Source organism: Rhinatrema bivittatum, chromosome 3 (assembly GCF_901001135.1).
Source record: "Rhinatrema bivittatum chromosome 3, aRhiBiv1.1, whole genome shotgun sequence".
In the NCBI taxonomy this organism is placed as follows: Eukaryota; Metazoa; Chordata; class Amphibia; order Gymnophiona; family Rhinatrematidae; genus Rhinatrema; species Rhinatrema bivittatum.
In genome coordinates, this window is record NC_042617.1 from 306,843,105 (window position 1) to 306,869,816 (window position 26,712).

At 46.7% G+C, this 26,712-nt stretch overlaps 2 protein-coding genes across 2 annotated transcripts in view; one reads left to right on the forward strand and one right to left on the reverse strand.

The window, feature by feature from the left end:
• NCKAP1L (NCK associated protein 1 like) overlaps positions 1-1,567 on the reverse strand; it is a 231,139-nt gene extending 229,572 nt beyond the window's left edge. The window contains 1 exon segment of the mRNA XM_029595128.1: positions 1,360-1,567. Coding sequence (XP_029450988.1) covers positions 1,360-1,461 — 102 coding nt within the window. The 5' untranslated portion in view covers positions 1,462-1,567.
• Positions 1,568-2,938: 1,371 nt separating this feature from the next.
• On the forward strand, positions 2,939-26,712 carry LOC115087673 (methyltransferase-like protein 7A). The gene is made up of 2 exons (XM_029595129.1): positions 2,939-3,634; positions 23,959-26,712. Exons 1-2 carry the CDS (start codon positions 3,137-3,139, stop codon positions 24,193-24,195), a joined length of 735 nt encoding a protein of 244 aa, XP_029450989.1. The 5' UTR covers positions 2,939-3,136; the 3' UTR covers positions 24,196-26,712.

The following is a 26,712-nucleotide window of genomic DNA, read 5'->3' on the forward strand; positions in this document are numbered from 1 at the left end:
TCTCGATGCATTTGTATAACATTAGCATTATTGCAATGGGTGTTAAAAAATATTTTAAGCTGAGCGTTAAAACTGCACTGAAATCAAACGCATAATGTTTTTAACTCTCAGCTACCTGCATTGGCCTGTTAAGATTGTAAGGTCTTAAAGGAAGGGACTTTTGTACCTGAATGCTTATCACTATTATGCAGCACTGCATACATCCAATAACACTATAAAAAAATGACTATAATGGCATCACTTGGACGTGACTCAGCAGGGCGAGGAGTGTGACAGAAGTGTTTGGAAAGGTCAAGGGAGCCCGAGCCCAGTGTTTCCTTCCTCCAAGGTCAGTGAGTTTGATGAGATCTAGAAAACTGGATTTTATGGAGGCCACAGTACCGTGTAATGGAGCGGGAGGAAAACTATCTCAGTCTGCATGGCATGGACTCCAGTTTACTGCTGCCAGAACTCCGCACCACATTAAGATTCACGAGGAATCCTCAGATGTGCATTTAGGGAGTAATTCTGTAACATCGTGCATAAGGTTAGCTGGCAAATATGCACATAAATTACACTAATTTTCAAATGGGATTTATGAGCATTAGTCCGCTTTGAAAATGATCCCATCAAATCTCCATCCACCTACACTTTAATTTAGTCCACAGAAATTTTTCAATAACATTTACACACCTACATTTGAATTTTCAAATGTATGCATACCCATGCAAAGCCCTCCCCAACTCTTCCCCCAGGAAATACTCCTCTCAGTCCAGGTGAACTTAGCATGAATGGGATATATACACATAAGGGTACCTGCATAACTAGCTAGGCAAATTAAAAAAGCTATTTTCTGGGGGTAAAAGCATCTACCTATGCTTTTGAAAATGACCTGCCCTATCAGGATTTCCAGGCCTACTCCAGGTCTCTAGAGTAAGCAAAGCTTCTGCGTTGGAAGTGAGACTTACTTGAAACAAAAACCTGATCATTTTCCTGCTTTTACTTTCCCAAAGGTCTCTCTTTTTTTTTTTTTTTTCCAGTGCATGCCATATCTTTCTTGCCAATATCTCCTTCTGAAGCCTTTTCAGATGCTGCTGACATGTGTGTCCTTACTGACTCCCAAATGACATCTGAAGCTTATATAGATTATCACCACCACCACCACCACTGGCTCTCACTCCACTTATCTCTCCAACACCCCCTCCCCCCATCACATATCACTAGCTCCCCACCCCCCATGGCTTCTACCACCTCCAGTTTGGTTTTTTTTTTACATCTCACTGAAAAGGAAGAGCTACTGAGGTGAGGAAAAACAATCACTTTCAAGGGTTCAGCCATGCCCATGCTTTTTCTCACACCCCCCCCCCCCCCGATCCTTACCTTTCTAATGTTGTACATGCGGATGAGGACCCCCTTGCCCCTGTCGTTGAGAATGGTGAGCTTCTCTGCTAGCTTGTGCTGGTAGACCGAGGACAACGCCATTGCTAGTGTTTCCGGAAAACGTATAGTCAGTGGTGTGGCCAGAAGGCACTGTCTGTCTGATGCGAAGTCGTCCCAAGTTACAGATGCAGAGTCTCAAAAATAGACTTCCCCACACCCCATCCTCCCTTCTTCCCCAATTGGTGCACTGACGTTGGTTTTCTAGTGATGTGATTGCGTTCTGGTTTCTCATTGGTTCAAGGGGGTAACAGCAGAAAAGGGTAGACCACAAGACTCACACCACAGCTCTGTTTCCTGTGCAAAAGATGTTTGTAAAAGTTCTGTGCATGCAGAAAAAAAAGAGAAACTTCCTCCTTCGGTTTTCTGAATATGTGAGTGTAGCTAACAGTTTAAAAGGGATGGTTCTGGGGTAATGCACCACAGTTAACACTAGTCTGCTTCAGGATCTGGGTCGCTTAAAGGCATTACTCTATTGAAGGGGGTCCTTCTTTGTTATCCTGGTGGCCCAGCACACAGAAAAAAAGGTCTGGGGGTTCAGCTCCTGAAGTTGGCTTCTGTTCCTTGGTGTGAATACATAGGGCTGGCGATACCGTGGAGGCAGCCATCCCAGTCCCCAGGAGAGAGGAACTCCCAGCCAGCCCACAACAGTAACAACAACTAAGGGTCAGATTGGAGGTGCCTGTGTAAAGGGTTCCTCGCTCTGTGACCATGGACAGAAGACTGTCACTGAGGGGTGAGTTATTGGAGTGGGGGGAGGGGGGGGCTTAAACCTGGGAAATATTCCAGGTAATTGAGCTGGAAGCCCAAAGGAGCAGAAGGAAACTGGGGGAGGGGGGGGAGGGTTGGAAAAAGAGAGGGGGGGAAGGGAAATGGCCTTCTTTACCTTTTAAAACAATAGGGGGCAAGTGGCAGAAAGATCTTGGAAAATTCAATTTCAGAAAATGTGTTTCTCTTTCGGCCAGAGTGAAGAAGGGGTAATCAGAGGTACCCCCCAGCAGCCTTCTGAGGGCAATTTACCCACAGACATCTATGAGAAAATATCCTCGAATACTGTAGAGCCGTCTCTGTTCCCTGGGTCCCTCTCCTGCCCTGTAATTTTATGTTTCCTGCGGCAGGCATGAGATATAAAAATATTTTATGTAACATGTGGCCAGGGAATTATGTTACATCAGAATTATTCTACTCTGATAACCCACAATACTATCAAACTTGTGCCCTTCTCTCCCCCGACCCGGCCAGCCTCAGAAGCCCATGAACCCTGGCACCTATAAGGTTCACGACCTGTGATTAACCTTCACTTTTCAACTTGAAATGAAGTCCAACATTTTACAATGCTCGTGACATTGAAAGGGAGGGGTGGAAATGTTTCGTTTTCTACGATAACGTACAGAAGGGCAATTGTTTCGAGGGGGGAGGAGCGGGACAAGGGGGAGGAGCGGGACAAGGAGGAGGAGGAGGAGGAAGCCGTAACAACTCAGCCTCACACATCCCAGCACAGAGGGGGCTTGGTTTCCATGCAAAGGGGGTGGAGAATCTTACTGGACAGCCTGGACAACCAATCTGTGCAACAGTAACTTCTCGTTATTCTTAGACTGTGAGCCCTGGCTGGAAGCTGACAAGTATCCTGCAGCCTTGTGCCAAGAGGATCCGCTTCGCCCAGCCGGACTGCCGCCCTCCTGCAGCCAGAAGAGCTCAGTCTGCCCCGCTCTCCCAAGTCATGTCACTGCTCATAGCTGCCCTCCAGCTGGGGGTCAGCTTCCTGGCCCTGCCGGTCTATGTGCTGAATTTCCTGGGACTCTGGGACCCCATCTGCAAAAGACTTTTCCCCTTTATTATGAGCAAACTCGCTGTAGATTACAACAAGAAAATGCAACAGCACAAACGAGAGCTGTTCAGCAACCTGGGGGACTTCGTGGGCCCCTCGGGGCGGCTCACCCTGCTGGAGATTGGCTGTGGCACGGGCGCTAACTTCCAGTATTACCCGCGGGGCTGCAAGGTGACCTGCGTGGACCCCAACCCCCATTTTCAGCAGTTCCTGAGCAAGAGCCTGAAGGAGAATGACCACGTGGAGTGCGAGCGCTTCCTGGTGACCTCCGGGGAGGAGATGGCCCAGGTGGCCACTGGCTCGGTGGATGTGGTGGTCTGTACCCTGGTGCTGTGCTCGGTGAGAAGCACAGAGGCTGTGCTGAGGGAGGCCAAGAGAGTGCTCAGACAGGTGAGTGGACAGCATGGGGAGAATTCATAGGACTGAGTGGTGAAATAAGGAGCAAATCAGTTCTACTTCTGTGAGAGAGCTGTGTAGTATTTTTTCCTTACTTTAAAAAATGTGTGATAAATATTTCACTGCATAATGAATATTGCCTATGCTATTGCCTTTGAAAGGGTATTATGACAGCTGATGGATTTAGGATGTTGGTACACTATCTTCTGTTCTGAATCTGTATATGGGTAGTGCTGATGATGCCTGCTATAGGGAAGCCAGTGGTTATATGCGGGGATGGCATCTTTGATCTGGAATACATTTATTGTTTAACAAATCTTTGTTTTGTACAAATTTTGCTGTTATCATGGGCTGATTGTGTTTATAATTAGGGCATTATTTTAAGAGAAGAAACTGTTTTTGTAATGTGTTGTTTTAAATGTTATACTATAAATTGCCTCGAATGAGTACAGGTGAGACAATCTAGCAGTATACAGTCTGATATTCAAAACAGTACTTAGCTGGATAACTTAGCCAGGTAAGTGGCACACTGTATATCTGGCTGGAGTCAGCAGGCACCACACTTAAGCCAGATAAATCACTTATCCAGCTAAGTATTAACTGGATATGTCAGGGGCAGGAAATGGGTGCAACGGGAAGGAGTTGAGTCAGCTGGATAACTTATCTGGCTAACTCTGCTTGGGTCACAGGGCTGTCCTAAAGTTAGCAGGATAAGCTTATCCGACTAAATTTAACATAGCCAGGTATATCCCAGCTAAGTTAGTCAAATAAGTGTATCCAGCTAACTTACCAAGCCACACAGTGGCTGAATATGAACCCCATCATAAATATATCAATTCTCGCTTCTCCTTTGCCAGCGAGGCAAAAACTAATAATAAAAACCATTTTCAAGTACATTTGAAGCAAAAAGCCAGTGAGGGGGTCAGTTGGGCTGCTAGATGACAATGGGGCAAAAGGGATACTCAGGGAGGACAAGGAAATAGTAGAAAAACTGAATTAATTCATTGCTGTGGTCTTTTCAGAGGAGGATTTCGGGAACATCCCCACACCCATAGCATTCTTGTGATGGTGGAGATTCTGAGCAACTAAAACAAATTATATCGCAATGGAGGATGTAATAAATCAGATTCCTTAGCATCCTGCCAGACCAGTCTGCAAGAATGGGTTGTCTCCGCTAAACAGCAGATAGAGGCAGAGACCAAAAGCTTAGCTCTGACTTCACTCCCCATATAAGGGTCTGCTGCTGCCTTAGCTCCTCAGTATTCGTCAATGCCTCGTAGGATGTACAGATGTATGGACTGGTGCTGTAGCTACAGAGAGCAAACAAGGAAAAGTGGCTACAGGGCACGGGCCTTCCTAAGGTCACTTTCCCTAGGGCAGCCAGGGCTGGGAGGGGCCTTATCTGGGACATCCTCCTAGGGCTGATTTTCCCTTCCCCAGAGCAACTAGGAGGGTTGGTCTCACTAGGGCTTCCAGGAGCTCTTTCATTGAAAAAGGAAGGCTGTACTGATGGTCAGTCTCTCCTTCCCCTCCTGTGGGAAACTACTCTGTGGAGTTAAGAGTTCCAGCTCCCAGGAGCAAATACTGCGGCTTCAGTGGCAGGAGCGGCAGGCCAGTCATGACACTGATTTCCCTGGTAGGGCAGGAGCCGAAGATGGAGAAAGAGAACACTGCAGGTAAGCTTACACAAAGCTTGCTGCCACTCCTTGTGACCTTGTACAGTCACTTCACCTCTTTTAGCATGTTGTGTGCACAATACTTTAAGCATGACTGGGTGGGCTCCCCAGTTCATGCAGGGAGGCAGCTGTGATGGGCTTGGGCTGGTTGAACAACTCATCCCGGTGAATCGGGTAATCAGAGGGGGGCTCAGTAAGGGGCAGGGTGGTGGCTAGTTGGGTAAAGCACCATCCCTAACAGACAGCGGATCCTGGATTCAGATCCCAGCAGTGTCTATCTTCTCGCTTCACTGCAAAGGGGGAAAAACGCCCCATAAATCTATGTGTGGTTCAAAAAGTGGCTCATTGCAGGGTCTGCCGCCATTGATTTGGCACAGCTGTGAGAATCTCCTTGATGAGTGTATCATAGCAACAGCTGGCAAAGGCAGTTAGGGGTGGAGCAAGTGCCTAGGAGCCCTAATGATTGGGCTTTGGAGCTGAGGCAGGGGGCGCTGCCTGCCTTGCAGTGGCCTTGGCTGCAATTGATTTTTGAAAACCTGGCTTGACTTCAAGTACAGCGCCTTATAGTACACCCCCCCCCCCCCCCCCCCCCCCCCCCAGGGTCCGGGAGACATCCTGAGGTTCAACAGAAAGAGCCAAACCTCCAAATGCCTAGAAGGTATATGTACCCAGTTTGACCAGGTTCAACCGATTCTTTGCTGTTTCATTGGTGCTAACAATAAATATGCGGAGATATGTGTGTGTGGATATATAGATAGATAGATAATCTACAAAGAGTTATATAGAGGTTGTATGTATGTATATTCAGACAATCATTACACATACTATATCTCCTTATTCCCTCCCACACTCTATTGGAGAGGTGCCATTGGGCGCGCGACAGTCTGGCCTATAAGTATGGAGACCCTACTGCTTGCAGCTGATGAATGCCAGACACAAGGGAGCTCTCCTCTTCCACTCTCCCTGCGAAGGAGGCAATTGAGGGAGCAGCCTGTGGAAATTAGCTGTTTGCCCTTCTATGGACTTTGAACCTTTTCCATAGGAAAGAAAACAATAGAACTAGGGGTCATGAAATTAAACTCCAGGGGGACAACTCAGAACCAAATTCAGGAAATATTTCTTCTTGGAGAAGGGGTGAAGGCTTGGAATGCCCTTCCAGAGGAGTTGGTGAAGAAGAAAACAGTGAAAGAATTCAAAGGGACATGGGATAAACACTGTGGGCCAGATTTTAAAACTTATGCACGGGCATAGCTTTGTGCGTGCAACCCGGCGCGCACAAATCTACGCCCGATTTTATAACATGCGCATGCAGCCGCGCGCATGTTATAAAATCCAGGGTCGGCGAGCGCAAGGGGGTGCACACTTGAGCAACTTCCGTGCGCTGAGCCCTAGGGGAGCCCCAATGGCTTTCCCTGTTCCCTCCAAGGCCGCTCCAATTTCGGAGGGAACTTTCTTTCGGCCCCCCCCCCATCTTCCCCTCCCTTCCCCTATCTAACCCGCCCCCCAGCCCTACCTAAATCCCCCCCCCACACCTTTATTTCATTATTTACGCCTGGTTCTGGGCAGGTGTAACTTGCGCGCACCGGCCAAGTGCCGGCACGCGATCCCCGGGCCCAGTGGCAGTGGAGAGGCCTCTGGGCCCGCCCACGCCCCGCCCCTTTTTTCAAGCCCTGGGACATACGTGCGTCCCAGGGCTTGCATGCATCACTGGGCCTATGCAAAATAGGCTCGGCGCACACAGGAGCAGGTTTTCGGGGTTACGCGCGTAACCCTTTGAAAATCTGCCCCCATGGATCTATAAAGGCTAGAAGACAGAATTGAGATAAGTGTGCAGGGGGTAACTTGCTGATGGTTACTACCCTTACCAGAAGGTATGGAGATTACTACCCTTAACCAATATGCTTTGATGCTTTTAATGCAACTGTGACATTGCTCCCCATTAAATGGCAGGGGGATGAGAGGAATCTGATTTAGATGACAACCAAGGGCCCCGACTCCCATGGTCTGAGATACTGATATCTACCTTATAAATGGGCTCTGACCGACGGCCCGCAAATGCGCAGTAGAGACCAGCTCTACCGCGCATGTGCGGGTGAGCACGTCGATCTGAGCCAGCGTCAGAAAAAAAAATGGCGGCGCCCAGTGGCAGCAGCGGGCGGCGACGGCGGTAGCGAGCGGCGGCGGTACCGGCAGCGGGCGGCGGTAGCGAGCGGCGGCAACGGTGGTAGCGGGCGACGGCGGTAGCGGCCAGTAGCGAGGGAGGGAGAAGAGAGAGAGAGGGAGGGACGGACTGAGTGGGAGGGAGGGACGGAGAGAGAGAGTGGGAGGGAGGGACTGAGTGGGAGGGAGGGATTGAGTGAGGGAGTGGGACTGAGTGAGAGGGAGGGAGTGAGTGGGACTGAGTGAGAGGGAGAGGGGGGACTGAGTGAGAGGGAGTGGGACTGAGGGAGGGAGTGGGACTGGGAGAGAGAGGGAGGCAGTGGGACTGAGGGAGAGTGAGTGGGACTGAGTGAGTGAGAGAGGGGGGAGGGAGGGACTGAGTGGGAGGGAGGGATTGAGTGAGGGGGAGGGACTGGGGGGGAGGGACTGAGTGAGAGGGAGGGGGAACTGAGTGAGAGGGAGTGAGTGGGACTGAGGGAGGGAGTGGGACTGAGGGAGAGAGAGGGAGGGAGGGAGTGGGACTGAGGGAGAGGACGGAGGGAGTGGGGACTGAGTGAGAGTGGGACTGAGTGAGTGAGAGGGAGGGAGGGAAGGGGGAGGGAGTGAGTGAGACTGAGTGGGAGGGAGGGACTGAGTGAGGGGGAGGGACTGGGGGGGAGGGACTGAGTGAGAGGGAGGGGGGACTGAGTGAGAGGGAGTGAGTGGGACTGAGGGAGGGAGTGGGACTGAGGGAGAGAGAGGGAGGGAGGGAGTGGGACTTGAGGGAGAGGACGGAGGGAGTGGGGACTGAGTGAGAGTGAGTGGGACTGAGTGAGTGAGAGGGAGGGAGAGAGTGGGGAGGGAGTGAGACTGAGTGGGAGGGAGGGACTGAGTGAGAGGAGAGGGAGGGTGGAGAGGAGAGGGAGGGTGGGGGAGGGAGGGGGGGGAGGAGTGGGGGAGGGAGGGAGGGAGGTAGGGGGTGGTGAAGAGTGAGGGGAGAGAGAATGAGGGGGAGGTGAGAGACAGAGGGATGTAGCCCGTTTTAACGGGCTTAACGGCTTGTACAGACATAAGGGAAAAAGTGCAGGATTGCTTCTATGGCCAGGTCCTAAAGGAAATGAAGAAAGCTTGCATGGGGATAACTTGCTGGTGCAGTGGTTACTATCTTTAACCAAATAAACCTTGATACTTTCGATGCAACTCCAACATTACTCTCTCTTCAACAGCAGGGAAAAAGGAGAATTGGATTTAGACAGCAACCATCGAGGGCCCCGACTTTTACATTCTGGGGAACTGATGAGTATGGGGGCAAGCAGCACAGAGCAGCGGTTACTACCCTTAACAGAAGGCATGAGATTACTACCCTTAACCAATAAGTCTTGATGCTTTTGATGCAAATGCAACATTGCTCTCTGCTTCAAAGGAGGGGATGGGGGTGGAGGGAAAGAGGAATTTGGATTCAGGCATAACCAACATGAGCTATGACTTTTTTTTACAGTCTGGGGTACTGATGCTCAGACATTAAGGAAAAAACACGGGACTGCTTCTACAGCCAAGTCCTTAAGCACAGCATGTCAAACAAAACTGACTGATACATGGGAAATTTTCTGGGCAGACTGGATGGAGCATTGATCCTTTTCTGCCGTCATTTCTATGTTTCTCAATGGGGGGAGGGCTTCCTAAAAGGTCTGGTAAGTTCATTATGTCAAAAGCTGTAAAAGGATTGTGGATGATGAAATATGGTAATCCACTTCCAGTGGGTGTCAGTAACTGTGTAAAAAATAAAAAACGTGTGTGGAAAATTATCAGAGAAAATTATTTTTCACTCAACGCACAATAAAGCTCTGGAATTTGTTGCCAGAGGATGTGGTTAGTGCAGTTAGTGTAGCTGGGTTCAAAAAAGGTTTGGATAAGTTCTTGCAGGAGAAGTCCATTAACTGCTATTAATCAAGTTTATTTAGCTAATAGCCACTGCTATTAATTGCATCAGTAGCATGGGATCTTCTTGGTATTTGGGTACTTGCCAGGTTCTTGTGGCTTGGTTTGGCCTCTGTTGGAAACAGGATGCTGGGCTTGATAGACCCTTGGTCTGACCCAGCATGGCAATTTCTTATGTTCTTATTGGAGGTATCTTGCTCAGCAAGATGAGTCGATCAACTAACTCTGCCTGACTGTCTATATTTAACCAGCCAGTATTCTTGTTCCCACAGGGAGAAAAGTTCCCCAGGGTAGGAAACTGGAGTCAATAAATGAGTTTTGCCTTCAGCTAGGAAGACCATAGCTGGCAGAGGAGGGCGGAATGCTCAAAGATGCCCGGCCAGGTTAGATAGAAGGAGACTCCGCTTGACCTGTCTTTCCCTCTCTTATTCTCTCCCCAGGCTACTATGAAGGAGGGTCTTGTGATTCAAATCCTCCTGTGTTGGGCCCATCATCCCTCGGGGAAGGCCAGAGTGAACCTTCCTGCAGGTATTGTTTGACAGAGAGGGGGAGGTCTGGAACCTCCTTACATAAGGACCCGGATGGAGTCGCCACTGGGGAGTCAGACAAAGTAGCATAGTATTGATGGCAGAAAAAGACCAAATGGTCCATCCAGTCTGCCCAGCAAGATTCCTGTGGTAGCAACTACCACTCCATGCAGGTTACCCCCAAGTTTCTGTTAAGGATAGCAACTACTGATCCGTGCAGGTTACTCCCAAGCCTATATATAAACAAAGCAACAATTTTATTGAGTAAGGAGCCGTCTTGAAAATTCAGACAGTGCTGCTTGACATGCTTTGCTTCTGAACTTGGCCATAGAGGCAATCCTGTTCTTTTCCCCTTATGTCTGTGTATCAGTACCCCAGACTGTAAAAGTAAGAGTCCATGTTGGTTGTCCTCTGAATCCAATTCCCCTTATTAGAGGCCCCCCTCTCTCCTGGTTAGAACAAGGTCAAGAGGGGTCATTGAGTCCCTCTGGGAACAGGTATCCAGGAATCCCTGGTAAAAGAACATTCTGTGGACTGTTCCTGAGTAGAGGACCCCTCACCAGAAGCTTCCTCTGTGCCCCTCCCCCCAACTAAATCCTGAATAGAGCGGGGAGGGCTGATTTGGAAGTAATTTTTTTATGTCTCTTCCTTCAGAACTAGGACATGACATGAGATTGGGCAGGCATCTGTTGCCCTTAGCGGGACACTCAGGTCCCAGGATATTCAGCCGCAGAAGCTTGGGGAGCCTCACCTCTGGGTGAGATAATACCATAGGGGGAATCCCAGTACCAGGATACACCCATGTCCAAATGTGGTTTAGATGTCTGCTCCTAGAACTCTCAATGAAAGCAACAAGGGACTCCAGATATCTGTGTAAGGTCTGGCAGACGGGGCCTCTGCCATACTAAGGGTCAAGTAAGGGGCTTCTAAAGGTATTCTCTTTGGGTTAACTCCAATAGCTCTTAGACGAACAAGTCCCCAGGCCAAGAAGGAAAATTAGGAACCAGGGGGTTCAAATAGCCTGGGAGAATCATAGCTGACATCCAGGTTCTGGAAGGATGGATCAGCCAGAAACCCACACATTTCCTGGACTTAGGCCAGGAGGTGCACACAAGGGTGTCATTTTCCACTTTAGGCAAATAAATCTTCCCTAGAAGAGCCATGTCTGCTCTTTCATAGCCACGGCTGTGAAGAACAGCAGCAACATAAGGCGGTTAAGTAATGACAGGCATTATGGCCACTTTGCAAAGGCAGATCACGTAGCAAGCCTAGGAGCTCTGGTGCTTCTGCAAGGTTGGCCTTACGAGGGGGAAGGCTTGATGTGCAAGGTTCACAAAGGAGCAAGGGAGTAACCTAGTAGCTAGTGCTGCAGGCTACGGACCAGGGACCAGATCACACGACCACTCCCTTTGGTCTTGGTCAAGGCAATTTTTTTTGTACCACCCCTCCCCTGGTGTGGAGGCCTCCCTCTGGGGCCTCAGGTACAGACTTGGGTTGTGGGCCCTCAGCGAACTAGGAGATGCCTGCAGGTTCCTGGATGTAGGCTGCTTGAAGTGTCGAAAAGCAGAATACAAAAAAAAAAAACCCACAGACAAAACAGGATATAGTCAGGCTCTGCTTGGCCGCAAGAGACATAGGAAAACAAAGCTCCTCACACTCTCAGCTTATTTTCTTCTGAGGAATCAATACCACATGTTCCCTCATTTGAAAAGGGAATTCACTTAGGGAGGAATCAGCCATCTCCCCCTTTTTTCTCAGTCAGAGTAGGGTAGCAGCTCAGAGACTGATCAGAGAATCCATCTCCAGAGGAAGAACTTAGGAGATACTAAAGGAATGAATATCACAGTGCCCAGGAGGCTCCCTCTTCTCCAAAAATATTGTTTCTGGTAAGTCAAGAGACTTCATTACTGGACATTATAAAAACGGAAAGTCAAGGTCAGACACGGAAGCTCAGATCACTAGATGGGCGCAGTGCATTTAGGTGGCATTAGCAAGACACAGATGAGTCAGGAAGGCAGTCAGACTTGGGTCAGTCACAGGTGCCCTCGGAGAATAAATGGCCTGTAAGAAGACATCATCAAGGGCAGTGTGTACATGAGTGGGCCTAGTGGAGACCTGACGGGACGGCTGAAAGCGTAGCTCTGCGTCCATTTACAAGACAGTTGAGGCTGAACCTTCAGAAAAGGACACAGCATTTACCATGAAAGTCCTAGAAGCAGGTCCAAGTTATTCCCACTCGGGATGGTTACACTTAGGCACATCCCATTTGTGTAGCTTGGTCTGGCAGGATGATAAGGAAGGTTCAATTGGATCTTACCTGCTAATTGGCTTTCCTTTAGTACTGACAGAGCAATCTACTGCCCCACCCCAGGAAGAGAATGGTAGTTCCAAAAGAAGGGAAGAAAAGGAGTGTGTGTGTGTGTGTGTGTGTGTGTGTGTGTGTGTATATATAATCTACAATAGTGAGAAAAAGAATAGACAAAAAACAAAAAAATAAAGTGTTCCGCAAATGAAACAATATCTAATGACAGAAAAAAGAACACTAATGAGCCAATTTATATCCATACTCTAAAAAATATATTTTAGTGAAGCTGCTTGCAGGGACACCCCACGAGCAACAAATGTTACAGATAATTTGGGAAATCAAAACTAACAATTGTCTTTGGGGGTTTTTTTAGCTATAGCACGAAATACTGAGCAGCTAAGACAGCAACAGACTGTTATATGGGGAGTGAAGTCAGCCCTGAGCTTTAGGTCTCTGCCTCTATCTGCTGGCCAGAGGAGGCAAGCCATTCGTGGAGCTTGGTCTGTCAGGACTATGAAGAAAAGCAGGTAAGATCTAATTGAACCTTGACAAACTGAAGAGTAATAAATTACCAGGATTTGATGGCATCCACTACAGAACTAAAACATGAAGGGGGTACATATTCAAATGCTACTTAGCTGGCTAAGTGGCACCACTGCCTATTCAGCTATGCTACTCAGCCAGGTAAGTCACTTATCTGGCTAAGTAGTTAACTGGATGGTTGGTGCTAATTAACCAGATAATCTAGAAATGACCTATAGCAGGTCTAAAGTTAGCTGATCACAAGGAGCAGCAGTAGGATTTGAACACTGATTTCCCTGTTTTGTAACCCACTGCTCAAACATTAGGCTACTCCTCCACTTCCAGATGGCTGAGATGGGGCATGACAGAAGTTTATAAAATCATGAGTGGAATGGAATGGGTAAATAAAGGACCATTATTTATCCTTTCAAATAATACTAAAACAAGGGGACACTCCATGAAATTAACAACTATCAGATTCAAAACAGATTGTAGAAAGTACTTTCTCACTCAGTGCACTATCAAGCTATGGAATTTGTTGCTAGAGGACATTATCAAGGTAACTAGCATAGCAGGTTTTAAAAGAGGTTTGGAGACATGATGCTGTGAGGGAGAGCGGACGCATCGCCTGATCTCTCCGAGGGCCCTCTCCTCTTATTCATTTTTCACAGTGTCTTCGGTTTCCTGCCTGTACTACCTCTGCAGTGTCTGAACCCTTGTGATTCTGCAGAGCAGCGGGTTGTGGATACCTGCAAAAGGAGAAAGAGAAGGCAAAAGACGGCGACTCCAAGATGGCTGACGTGTCTGATCCCGCTCCTACCCCCAACAACTCGGACCCGATGAGCTCCGCTTGCTGCGCTAGAAGGCAAGTTTCTCCAGCTATCCACTCATCTTTCTCGGGTGAGCACACAGCTAACAGATATACAGCAGCAACCGCAAACTGCAGAGCAAAGAACCTCTGATGTAGAAGACTCGCTGCCTCCCTGCTAGTTAATATGGCACAGTTAAAATTTCAATGCGACTCCATACAGTTCAAGGTGATCGACCTTGAGAATCGATCACGTGGGAATAATTTCAGTAATAGGGATCCTTGAATCTGTTCCTGAATGGGATCTGGGGGCCTTGCTTGGAGACCTGACTTTCACAGGCCTTGCAGCTGGAGGACACTCATGGTGCTCTCAGGATTGAGAGAGCCCATCGTCAGGGATCTGTAATCTTTGGAGACCCCAATAAGTCCAGACCCAGGGCGGTCATATTTTGTGTTCTCAACTTTGCACATAAAGTCGCCATTTTGAGGGCATACCGCCGGCAGAAAACCCTAAGTTTTACTATTTCAGGATTACTCAGCGGCGGTAGCCTTAAAGAGGAAGGCATTTGCACCGGTTTGTTCTCAACTGGCCAGCTTGAATATCAGATCAACATTACTCTTCCCTGCTAAACTAAAAGGTTTTTTTATAATGGGAAGACTAATTTCTTTGACTCTGCTTCAGCAGCCCAAGATTTTTTTTTGCAAGGGCTTAGTGCTGATTCTGGCTGAACTTCCTTCTTACTTTTTATAAACTTTCTCTACTCTTCATATGGATGACTCTTTCCTTTTTTTTTTTTCCAGCGGCACTGTTTTATTCAGTTTAGACTTCTGCTACTAGAGGGGAGGGCCACAAATAATATGCCTGAACTGGCTTATTTGTACCTATTTTGATTGACCATCGGGAAGCACATTTTTTGTTTTTTTTCCTTCACCTACTGTAGGCTTTTTTTGGGTTTAATTCTCTTGAGGGTTCAGTGCTGAGGAGGCATGTATCTTACATTGGGATTGTATTATTTTTTTTTACATATTTGTTTTCCTTTCTATGCGATGTACCTTATCATAGGTGAGGTGTTGCGCTTCTTCCCGCGGCCGGAGCCACGGGAGGCCGCTTACCTTCGCGGCTGGAGCCGCCGAGGCCATGGATCATTGCAGCCCAGCTGCCATCTTGCCGGCATGGCAGGAGCCGTGCCGGGCTTCTCCAATGCAGCAGGAGGCCGCTGGCGATGTTACTCGCTTCGCAGCCCAGAGGTTGCCGAATCTGGGACCTCTGCTGCACCTTTGCCACCCCCGGATCTCCTCTTCGTGGCGGAATGCCGCTGATGACGTCGCAGCCTATTCTGCGGCCCTCCTCCGGCTTCCCCTGCTCCTCTGCTATAGCGGCAGCATGGCCGCTGTCCAGGGTCCTGCCCAACGTCCTCCTAGGGGCGGGCCCACAGCTTCTCTGGAGATTTAAAGGGCCCGTGGCCGGATCTGCCCCGGGCCCCACCTGCAAGCTGCTCCCAGGGAGTGTTAATCCTGTTTCTTAAATATAGAGTTCAGACAGTCTAAAATATAGAGTTCAGACAGTCTAAAAGTCTAAACTTAAGCAAAACACTTTATTAGCAAGAGATGTAAGAAAGCACTACAGAATGTTATATAAAAACTAAATAAAATCAATCAGGCAAATAAAGTACAAGATAAGATTCTGTAGGGACTAATGTCCAATCTGCTATGCTGTCCAGTCAAAAAGTTAGCAGAAGTGAATACCAACACTGATCATCTGCTTTAGTCACACCTTTATACCTTTTCTTATCTTGAACACACCAACATTTCTTCTTTGACCATATAAGGTATTTCCTCTGCCTTTCTTTGATGTGTATTACTTTCTTAAGTCCTGAGTACATAGCCATCACAGTGCTTGATATCTATGTGTTACTTGGCATATGCATATCTTAACGAAGGAAGTCTTCTGATTGTTCAGAGTCTGAGGTTCAATACACAACCCGTCAGCATTTCCTCATTAGGAACAGAGAAACAATACACAACGTATTATTCCTCATTTCAGACCCGCGGCTTCTCTGGAGATTTAAAGGGCCCGCGGCCAGATCCTCCCTGGGCCCCACCTGCAAGCTGCTCCCAGGGAGTTATCTTCTCAGCCCTACATAAGGGCTCCTCGCTCAGTCTACCTTCGCCTTGGAATCAGGTCGTTCTTCCCTAAGGATATGGGTCACTCCTGCCTGATAGCTGCTCACCCCGGATCGTCTTCTCTGCTGACCGTTCTGGAGTACCGTTCCGTCCGATGGCTCCTTTCCAGGTAGTGGGGACACTGGTCCAGCAGGACCTTCATCGAGCACCCTTGCCGGGTCGTCACTCTTGTGTCTCCTGTTCCAAGTATCTCCTATCCCAGTGTCTTCTGTTCCAGTGTCTTCTGTTCCAGTGTTTCCTTTTCCGCGTCTTCCTTGGTAGTACCCCCTGGATTGATCTCTCGGTACTGACCATTGCCTGTCTATGGACCATGTTGGATCGCCGCCTGGATTTTGATCTTTGCCTGATCTGACTTCTCCTTGACTGACCTCTGGTAACTGACCCCTGCCTTGGCTAACTATTCTATTTTTATTATTATTTATTATTTAAAGTTTTTGTATAGAAAAGGAGGTTGGGAAGGAGCAGGTTCACTTCCTACGTTGGATAATGTTAAACAGCATCAGGACATGTGGTATGGATCAGGTACAATATGTATCATATATTTTAGGCTATTTCTGTTTTTCCTGTATGATGTCAATCAACAGATTACTGATAAAAGAGGTTTGGACAAATTCCTGGAGTGAAAAATCCATAAAACATAATTATCCAGATCTACTAAAGAAAACTATTGCTATCCTCGGGAGCGAGTAACAGTTATTGTATCTACTTTATGGATCTGCCAGATGCTTGCGACCTAGATTAGCCACTGTCGGAGAAATGACGCTGGACTCGATGGATCCTGGTTTGACGCAGCATGGCAATTCGTGTGTTCTTTTGTTCTTAAGTGGACCAATATAGTGACCACATTACTTCTTACACTGACCCTGTATCTAAACCACCGAAAATGCAGTAAAGCAGGGTATCCCAAACTTCAGCCTGCTAGAGTTGCCAGCTGGCTACAGATTTTCAGGGCAGGCTGATCCAAGTCCTGGCTTTATCCTGTTGCCTGAATGAACTTGTAGTCTTGCTTTTCTTAGGGAAATCAATAGGGATACCAGAACTACAAGTCCATGCAGGCAGGGGGGGGTAACACAAGGACTAGATCATCCTGTCCTGAAAATCTGGAATCGGCAGCCACCCCTACAGCCCACAGTGCAATTTAATCTGGCCCATTGTACTGCTTGTTAAGTGGGAGTCCAGAGGAGGCAGCAATGCCAGACAAGACCTGGCCCAGCTAGCACTGTAGCCTCCTCTAGACCCCATCCCGTTCTGGTCCTGGGCGTGGAGGCACTCAGGGAGAGTCTGTGATGAAGTGACCCTATTTTCCTTGTGTGGGATGAGGCTAAATGCTTGGTCCACCTTAAATCCCCATTGAGGGAGAAAGGCCTGTGAGTGGACCCAAACTGGGAGATTAAGAGGCCTATCCCAGGTCAGATCAGAAGGCTAGGCCCAGGTCTCCAGGAGAAGGCAGCTCCTGTGCCCCTTTGCTGTCCTAAAGGTAAAGCCTGTATCTGAGTGGTGATTGTATCTGTGTTTACTGCTGAAGGTAAGCAGATAAGCTATATTTGATGTAAATAAAACCACTGAAAGAAGCCTTGACCACTCATTTACTGTGCCACAAATAGTATCAGGTTTTGGGATTTTTTTTTTCTCTATGCAAGGCATAGAGAAATCCCAAGTCTTGGGGGAGATTGAGAGAGAAGTGCATGTACGTTTGGAGGCAAAGCAGTACTGAAAAGTTTAAAGGGTGTGGCTCAGGGAGCACATTGAAGCAAAGCAGTCTGCAAAGAAAAGATTGATTAAAATTCTGGGGCCGATGTAATATTTGTGCGCAGAAAACGGGCACTCTGTGTTAAGCGCCCGTTTTCCTAACATGCGCCCAGCCACCTCTCCTGGGCATGCGATGCAATATTTAAATTAGGGGTTGTGTATAAAAGGAGCTGCTAGGGAAAATGTATGCATTCCTAGCTACTCCTTGGCATTGGGCACACAGGAGAGGTGGCTGTCAAGCGGGCTGGGAAAACAGACGCTCAATCTACGAGCGTCTGTTTTCTCCCGCCACCACCATAGACATGCACAAGATACATGGGCATCCAGAAATTTATTTTTTTTTAAACTAAATCTCCTTTATTTGATTCCTCTTAGTATCACTGCAATACTATTAGGAGAAATCATAGAAAGCAGAATTTTTCTTTATTTTCAATGTGCCCTTTCACACCAGCCCAGGGCTGGCATAAAACTTTCCGCGTTGCAGTAGGCTCATTGGCTGCACAGGAAATTTTTTGCATCACGTGGATTAGCTAATAGCCTCAACTATCTACATGGAATTTACATGTGATAAGCGCTATTAGCTATGCAGTGATTTGGACGTGCATTTTGAACAAACTAATTAATCCCCGTATTGTATCAGGGATTATGGACGCACGTTCAAAACGCACATCCAATCACGTGTTAAACTGTGTGCTAGCCACTGCGTTTGGTATTCATCGGCCCCAGATATAGGGTTGCCAACTTTTCCATAGTCCAGGACTGGACACTGGAGGAATGGGGGGAAGGGTAGTGTTTACATGCTGATTTCCATAAATATTAATAAATTTACATTAAAGTTAAATCCTGTCTATGAACTACTTTCCAGTCTCTCAAGGCAATGAAGGAGATCCCCTGCCACTCAGCTACTCTCCTCCATGGGGCAGGTTGCTATAGATCCCTACACAGAAATTACAAGCTAACAGAATACCTCACCTCGGTCAGACATGGAGAACATAGACAGCCCCTCGCCAAATACAGAATAAAGAGACCATAAAGTTTAAATACAAACGTGCAGACAAAATCTTAACTGGAAACTACAACCAGCTGGACTGTATGCAGTGCAATTGAAAAACAGAAACATCACCATTCCTCATAATACAATAAAAGCAAGAAATAGAAAACATCAATCATAACAGTAAAACCATACAAATAAACAGAAAAAAATATTTCAAAACAGCTGATGAATAGAACATCCAATAATCAAAAATGTATATGTTTTTAAATTTCCTCAAACATCCATAAAGTATTTCAAAACAGCTGATACATCAAGTAACACACAATAATTAAAACTAATAAGGATTTTTAAAACTCCCTGCTCTATATACCTGGGAATGTTTGATTTTCAGTCACCCAGAGATTGGTGTGAATTATTGGAGGAGGTGTGTGTGTAGGAGGGTCTCCTCTCTCTTAAATACACACCCATTCACTCACACACCCCCTCTCTGTCATTCATAAACACACTTGCTTCCTTCGTTACACACACTCATACATGCTTTCTTCCTCACCCACTCTCTCACACATACTGTCTTCCACGTACACTCACACATGTTCTCTTCCTCGCCTACTCTTTCTCGCACATACTGTCTTCCACATACACTCACACATGCTCTCAGAGTGTCAAAGGGATTCTGGACAGGGAAGGAGGAAAAGAGTGTGAGCCAGGACTGTCAGAAGGGATGCAATGTACAAGGTCTGCAGCTGCTGACTCAGCTGGCTAGTCATGTCTCCCAGGGAGGCACCCCACATGACCAGCCATGCACCCCGAGACTGCCTGGGGCACAGGGCAGCCCAGTAACAAATCTCAGGAAAGCAGGGCAACACTAGATAGGGAAGTGGGAGACTGGGTTCAGAGCTGGGGATGCTGGGAAGGGAGAAGGAAATAGAGGGGATGCTGGTTAGGGAGGGGGTCACTGCAGTACACTACATCTTTGTTTAACATTAGGTAATTCCAACTTGCTAAGGGACAAGTTAAGATGGTTTCTCCTTGGTTTCTTTTTTTTTTTTTTTTTTTACAAAAAATGATTGTTTAGGTAGCTGGATTTGTCTGGTTCCAGCTGCCACAGCAGCAGTCAGGAGAAGAGTTAATAACCAGCCATGGGAGGGACGGAGGATGAGTGCCAGCAGAGGAAGTAGAACAAAAAAACAATAAAACAGGTTAAGGGGAGGGAGGGGGTCTGCCAGCCCATAGTGATGAGAGGCTAAAGCAGCCAGCGGGAGAGAGTGGAAGGCAGAGTCTACAGTTACTCCTGGGGGAATTCTGCGCTACTGCGGAATGCAGAATTTGGGCAGAATTCCTCCCTTACTTCGCAGATTTCTTCACTCGTCGCAGTTTCCGCTGATTTCATTCCTGCTGCACAGATTTCAATGCCGCCGCACAGATTTCCTCCCTCGCTGCCCTCGCGATTTCCTCCCTCGCTGCCCTCGCGATTTCCTCCCGCGCCGGAAAAGGATAAAAAAAAATCCGGAAGCATGCCGCGCATGGACAGCGGCCAATCCAGGACAGCGACATCAGGTGGCGCACGGAGAGTGGGGGCATCGCATCGCAGCACAGCACTGGCGGCTCGAGGAGCAAACAGCAAGGAGGAGAAGAGGGAGAGAGAGAGAAGAGAGGGGAACAGAGGGGAGGGGGAGAAAGAGAGAAGGGAGAAGGGAGAAGAGAAGAGGGGAAGAGAGAAAGGGGAAAGAGAGAGGAAGGGGAAAGAAGGGGAAAGAAGGGAAAGAGGGGGAAAAAGAGGAGAAGAGGAGGGAGGAGAGAGAGAAGGGAGGGGAAGTCAGGTGGCGCACGGAGATGTGGGGGCATCGCAGCACGGCACCGGCGCTCGAGGTAAGCAAGCAAGGAGGAGAAGAGGGAGAGAGAGAGAAGGGAGAGGAACAGAGGGGAAGGGGGACAGAAAGAGAGAAGGGAGAAAGAGAGAAAGAAGGGGGGGGGGGAGAGGGGCTAAAGAAGAGGCCCAGGCCCTGGCCCTGTGAGTGTATGTTTGAGCCCTTGTGTTTGTTGTGAGCCAGTGGGTAGGTGTCTACCTGGGAGTCTGTATGGGGGAGAGTGTGTGTGAGAGAGAGTTGTATGTGGGGAGACAGAACATGTGTGTGACAGAAGGCATGTGAGAGAAAGCATATGTCTGATATGTAAGAGAGACAGTGAGCAGGGATACTCAGGTGGAGAAGTTAGCAACAACTGCAGCAGTCCCTGCCAGCTTGGCTCATCTGCCAGCAGCAATTGGCTCTTCTGCCAGCAGTGTCAAGTTGCCAGGGACTGGATTGTACTGAAATGCAGAAGAATTTGAAAAAAATATTGTGTAATTTTGAAAAATAAATGTGCAGAATTTTGCAGAATTTAGAAAATGTGGGTGCAGAATTTTCAATTGTTTGTTGCAGAATTTTCAATTTTTTTGCGCAGAATCCCCCCAGGAGTATACAGTGAATAGCCGAGAGACTGCCACTGGCACAGCAGCTTCACAAACAGCCACAGTGAGGTGGGAAGAAGAGGCTGCAGTTCTGACAGGCTGAGCCATGTGTCTTGAAGAGGCAGCCATGGTGGCAGGCGGTGCAGGTCCCGGCCGGGAAGGGGAAGGACAGTGGCAGTGGTGGGGGCAGCATGACTGATTAAAGGAAATAGAGGCAGAGAAATGTACCTGTGGATTCAGCTCCAGCGTGGAGGCACAGGTTCTGCACGCCTCTCCCTCCCGCACCTCTGTGGCTGCATCAGGTGCCTGAGACAAAGGAGAAGCAGCTGATTGGAGGACTGATGCCAGACCAGCTCTGATTGGCTGTGTGCAACCAGCACAACTCGGTGGCTGTCCTAGGGCCATGCAAGCAGCTTACACTCCGGACACTGTACAGTTAGCTTGAAAACCGGACAGTCCCATCCAAAACTGGGTAGTTGTCCACCCTACCCAGAGAGCTGAGAAGACGACCTATGGCTGTAAACAGAGTACAGAGCATAGGGGCCTGTGGCTCTAAACAAGGTACAGAGCACAGGAGTGCTCTGAAGAGCACTGCAAGTATAAAAGGAATGTGGCTGAAGGAAGAGCACAAAGTCAGTCTAAAGGTTTTAGAACAGAGAGAAAATTATTTGAATGGGCCTAGCTTTAGGGACAGCCGACAGCCATAAGAGTGTTATGAAACAAGCCAAGGAAACTAGTTCTGCCTGAGTCAGAAAAAAAAAGGTGAATAAGTTCATGCTAGAAAGGCAGGCTTTTTTTTTTTTTTTTTTACCTTTGAAGAAAATAAAGAAAATCAGTTGTACAGAGAGACTGTGTTTGAAACAGGGTGTGGCACCTTCATAACCAACAAGCTTAACTAGTGCTGTGTCAAAGTCTCATGGAAGGACAGAGGCAAGTGCAAAACTGTTAGGAGAATCCAGATTACCTGGGCCTCTACATTGACAGAATGCAAGGCAGCAACACTGTACTTCTCTGCTAGTATGAGAGGAGTACAGTCAGTACTAGATGCAACATCATTCAACATAGGTGGAGAGATTTATAAAAGCAGCAATGATGCTGAAGATGGAGAAAAACCTGTGGGTGCTGTGACAGGAAAACCTGTCTGGGAACCAGTGAGCACACCACTAGAACAGGTGGCAGAAGAGAAACCTGACTTCCAAAAGAAAAGGAGAGTCAGCTGTTGGATCACACTGAGACACAAGAGCTCATGGTAGAGCTTTACGGCTTGGCCCAAAAGAGGTAATACAGCCTGATCAAAAGTAGCCTATGGCAGGCAGTGTGGCAGACAAGCCTCAGGGAGAAGCTGTAGAGAGCCTAGAGAGGGGTGCTGCAGAGGAACCAGGAGGCGGCACTGCAGAGAGCCCAGACAACAGCATTGCAGAGAGGCCAGAGAAGGTGCTGTAGGGTGCCCAAGGTCAGCCACTGCAGAATGGCCAGAGAGAGGTGCTGCACATGTAGATGGTGCAGAGTTAGAAGGCACCTTGGCAACAGTAAAGAGAGAGTGTATTCCTGAAAGAAGGTGATTGGAAAAGAAGCCAGCACTAGAACACCCAAGGAAAGTCCAGAGAGTCTGGCTGGAGGAGAATTGGAACCTAGAGCTATATAATGACTCAATTGAAGGACTCAGAGTGGACACTGGGCAAAGGGCACAGTTTGTAATGGCAGTGGTGGTGGTGAGAAGGGGAGAGCACGACCCTATAGCCTAACCCAACAGTTTAGCTGATGGGAGGCCAGAAAGAGCCTGTTGGGAAGTGAAACCACTTCCCTGGATGGGATCCAGGGTGAGTAAGGATGCTTGCCCCCATGAGTTCAAGCTAAGGGGGAGGATATGTGATTAAGTGACCCTATTTTCCCTCTTTAATCTATGCAAGACTACCTTAAATCCCACAGAGAGAGAACTCTGTGGGCGTGACCCTGGGCAGCAAGAGTCCTGTGGGTGAGACCCAACAAGGACCTTGAGAGGCAGAGCCCAGCTGAGATCAGTAGGCTAGGCCCAGATCTCCAGGAGAAGGCAGCTCCCGTGCAACATTACTGTCCCAAAGGTGAAGCCTGTATCTGAATGGTGACTGTATCTGTGTTTATTGCAGAAGGTAAGCAGATAGGCTGTATTTAATATGCACTGTAAATAAAACCACTGAAAGAAGCCTTGACCGCTCATTTACCATGCCACAGGATCACAGACCATGCAAGGCCCCATGGCTTTCCTGGGGTTTTCATTCAAGGGGGGGGGGGAGTTCACTCTTTTCAAGGCCCTTGGGATTTTGTACTCATGGGGGCTCTTCTTGTACACCAGTCAAGCACTCCAAAAAAGACAACACGAGCTCTGTTCAAAATAAAAATCTTTACTGACTGATTGGCAGGGAAAACACAAAGTCCAAAAATACACTTCTGAATCTTGCTCACGTTACAACTCAGTCCCAAAAAGGGTCACCAAAAATAAACACAGGCTTTTTCGCTGCGGTCTTGTTGATTCCAAAAGTTGTCCTGTAATGTTTGAGTGGTTAGAGTTTGTAAAGGGCGTTGGCGGAGGGAAACGGTGGTCCTGGCTGCCTACATTAAACTCTGATCCTCCTAAATGTCCTATAAACTTCCCTGCCTCTAGCGTCCATGAAATTGGTCAGTACAAGACTTTAGGCCTTCAGCTATTATGCGCCCAAAATCTGGACTAATTTACCTTACACTACCTCTTTGCCCTGAACGTCCTACCTCACCTTCCGGAAGAAAGCAAAGGCATGGCTGTTCATCCAGGCCTTTCCACAGTGTATTTCCTAGTGGTAAAAATATTCACGATGCTGAGACTGAAGCAATGAACTGCAGATGGCCCTGGAATAAGTGTATTATTTGTATACCTAATAGGCATACTACCCTTGGACTAAGATGGCACTGTAGGTCTAGCAGTCATCACATTTTGAGGCTAGTTTAGAAAAAAGCTGAATTTCAAATGTCTGGAAGTAAATAAAATATTGCTGAAACAATTGTATTTTGTAGGGCGGTGCCTTTTACTTCATGGAACATGTGACTGGAGATGCTTCCAGCTGGATCTTCTTCTTCCAACAGATCTACGACCCCACCTGGTCCCGACTGTTTGACGGGTGCCAGCTGACACGAGAAACCTGGAAAGATCTGGAACAGGCTGGCTTTGCTGAGCTGAAGCTGCGGCACATAATGGCACCACTAACCTGGAACCCAGTAAAGCCTCACATCCTTGGATATGCCCTGAAATAACTATATAATCTGTGCTCTTTTCAAAGTTGAAAACCAGAAGGCAGGGGAAAGAGTGGCAGGACAAGGGGGAGGACACGGAGACAACTCAATTTTGCTAAATGTATAAAATGTAGTTTTCCAATCAGAAAAAGTCAGGATCGATGAAAAAGAAAAACTATTTTTTTACATTTTCAGCAGTGTTTTAGGGCCTAACTGTTTTCATGCACTGGTGTATTTTTTCACGTTCAGTGCTGATTTCAACAGAAAGAGAAAAAAAAACATTCCCCACAAAACCCACATTTGCTGTGTTTGCACTGTCTCCTGAATTAAAATAAATGAATGAAAAGGGGTTTGTGAAAGGCAGTGAAGAGAGGGCAGAAACCCGGATTAGATGCCATTTTTTTCAACCAAGCCTTCACATGAAGATCAATAGAAGGGAAGGAAAGGAAATCTGTGCAAGTAGAAGCTTGTCACTAATTTTTTCACATTAATGAATAGCTTAAGTTTTTACAGAGAAACTATTTCCACTGAAAGCTACCAGACTTAAAACGCTAGGAAGGTGGAGGAAGGTCCCCTTTGCCCTTTCTTCTCTCTGCAGTATGAATGTGAGTTTCACACAAGGCAGTAAGCTACTGAACAAGATTTTGGTTGACTTTTCTTTAATCCCCATGTTTTATACAACTTTTTTTTTTTAACCTTCAGCTGTCTCTCTTGCCCCCACTCCTGCCCAGATAGTGCTAGTGACCCTCATGGGCTCCAGGACTGAAGAGATGCCTCCTCTATGGTTTGACAGTGGGGAAAGTGATTGTAAGGGGCCTCATTCATAGCCTGGAATATTCAAGACCTTAAAAAAAAAAAAAATCACCTGCAGCTCATAATTTATCAGCTGTTAATGCATGTATTCTGAAAAGAGTATTGTAAACCATGGTCTCCAGTTCTATTTGAAGCTTGTTGTTACTGGCAGTACAGATTACTTTCACTCTCCAGTTACCTGAAATGCCCGTGTGATTTAAAAAAAATAGTGTCAGGATGCTGGATCTTGGGATGATGCATGGGATATTGTGTGATCTGAGGCAGAGCTGGTCCTTTATTACAAAACAGCTAATTGTTCATATATACCTACATTACAAGCAGATTGAATGCAGTGAGAGGATTAGTGAAATCTTAGGCAATTCCCTTACTATCCCAGAGGATATTCCCTGTGAAAACGTGACTGGTTAGGGGGTACTCTAGAACCAATTTGATAAATGTAGGTTTTTGTTTTTTTTAATTACAGCTATTATTATTATATTAGTCAAGCTAGCTAGAAAACATTACAACCTAATCCTAAAATAGATTCTTCTTTGTAACACATCTAATTGGATGGAAAGAAAGACATTGATGGGAACTGAATATTTTTAAGTCCCTGATGAAGACATATTAAAATATGGAGCCATGTTGGGTAATGTGTATTTGTTCACATCTTTTATTAGAAATTTTATGAGCAATTTAAAACCAAAGAGTAATGAACTGCTATGGAACCATGAGTATAAAACTGGATACACGGGCAATTTGTTGATGAATTATTCTTGATATGAGTGTTCCAGAAACACATTAATTTAATCTCTAAATATTTATCACATTTATTAATCTATTCTAGCAGCTAATCAAAGTAATGTACAAGCATAACAAATAAAACAAACATTTAAAATACTCAATTATGGCACCATAATATCCAATATCATAACTCAAAAACATTGAAAGCATCAAAGCATACATAATAAATCATAATACAATCAAAGCCCATCCCCTCCAATCCTGTAGCCACCTCATTTTTAAATTTTTTCCCTTCTTTTCCTATCCATTTAATTATTCTGTATATTAACTTTAGCCACACATATAAAATTGCCAAGCTAATAATGTTATCTGAATCTGTTACACCACTAGTGATGGATGTTTATATAATGATAATGTAAGATCAAAAACATTCCATTCATGAGTTCACTGTTTTCAAGGTACATCTATGCCAAAAACTACCATCCTTAACAAACTCCAAGTTTTCTAACATGGCCAACATCCAGAAAGCATTTCATTCCTAATGACTTTCAGGGGAATTTTAGTTTAGATCCCAATACTTTACTTTTCAACATTGTTTTCTGACAGGAATTCTGTGATAACAGACCTCTGATGTTATATTGATACTTTTTATAGTGTTTATATGTTATGATGCCTCTTTAGGGTAGTACTTAAAAACTGCCTTAGCATTGCAATGTATTTGTCTAATAGAGAAATCTGTACCCTAGTTACTGATTGGTTGGATCTGAGATGGGAAACAGTGCATTATGGGTGTTCTTTCTTGACTGTGATTGAATGCAACAGGTCTATGCCTCAAATCCCACTAAAAGCATCAGCTTTTCACTTTTTTGTTCAGTGTAATATTCATGGAAAGTTAATCTTGCTGTAACACTGCTTAAAAGACTGTTCCACTGCCCTTCTCTTGTTATTATCTGCAAGTTTAGTATTTGTGTTAAATCTAATAAATGCTGGTGTTAAGAAGCA

Coding starts and splice junctions, on each gene's coding strand:
- LOC115087673 (XM_029595129.1), top strand. CDS start 3,137: ATGTCACTGCTCATAGCTGCCCTCCAGCTGGGGGTCAGCTTCCTGGCC. Junction 3,635..23,958: donor CCAAGAGAGTGCTCAGACAG/GTGAGTGGACAG, acceptor TGTATTTTGTAG/GGCGGTGCCTTTTACTTCAT.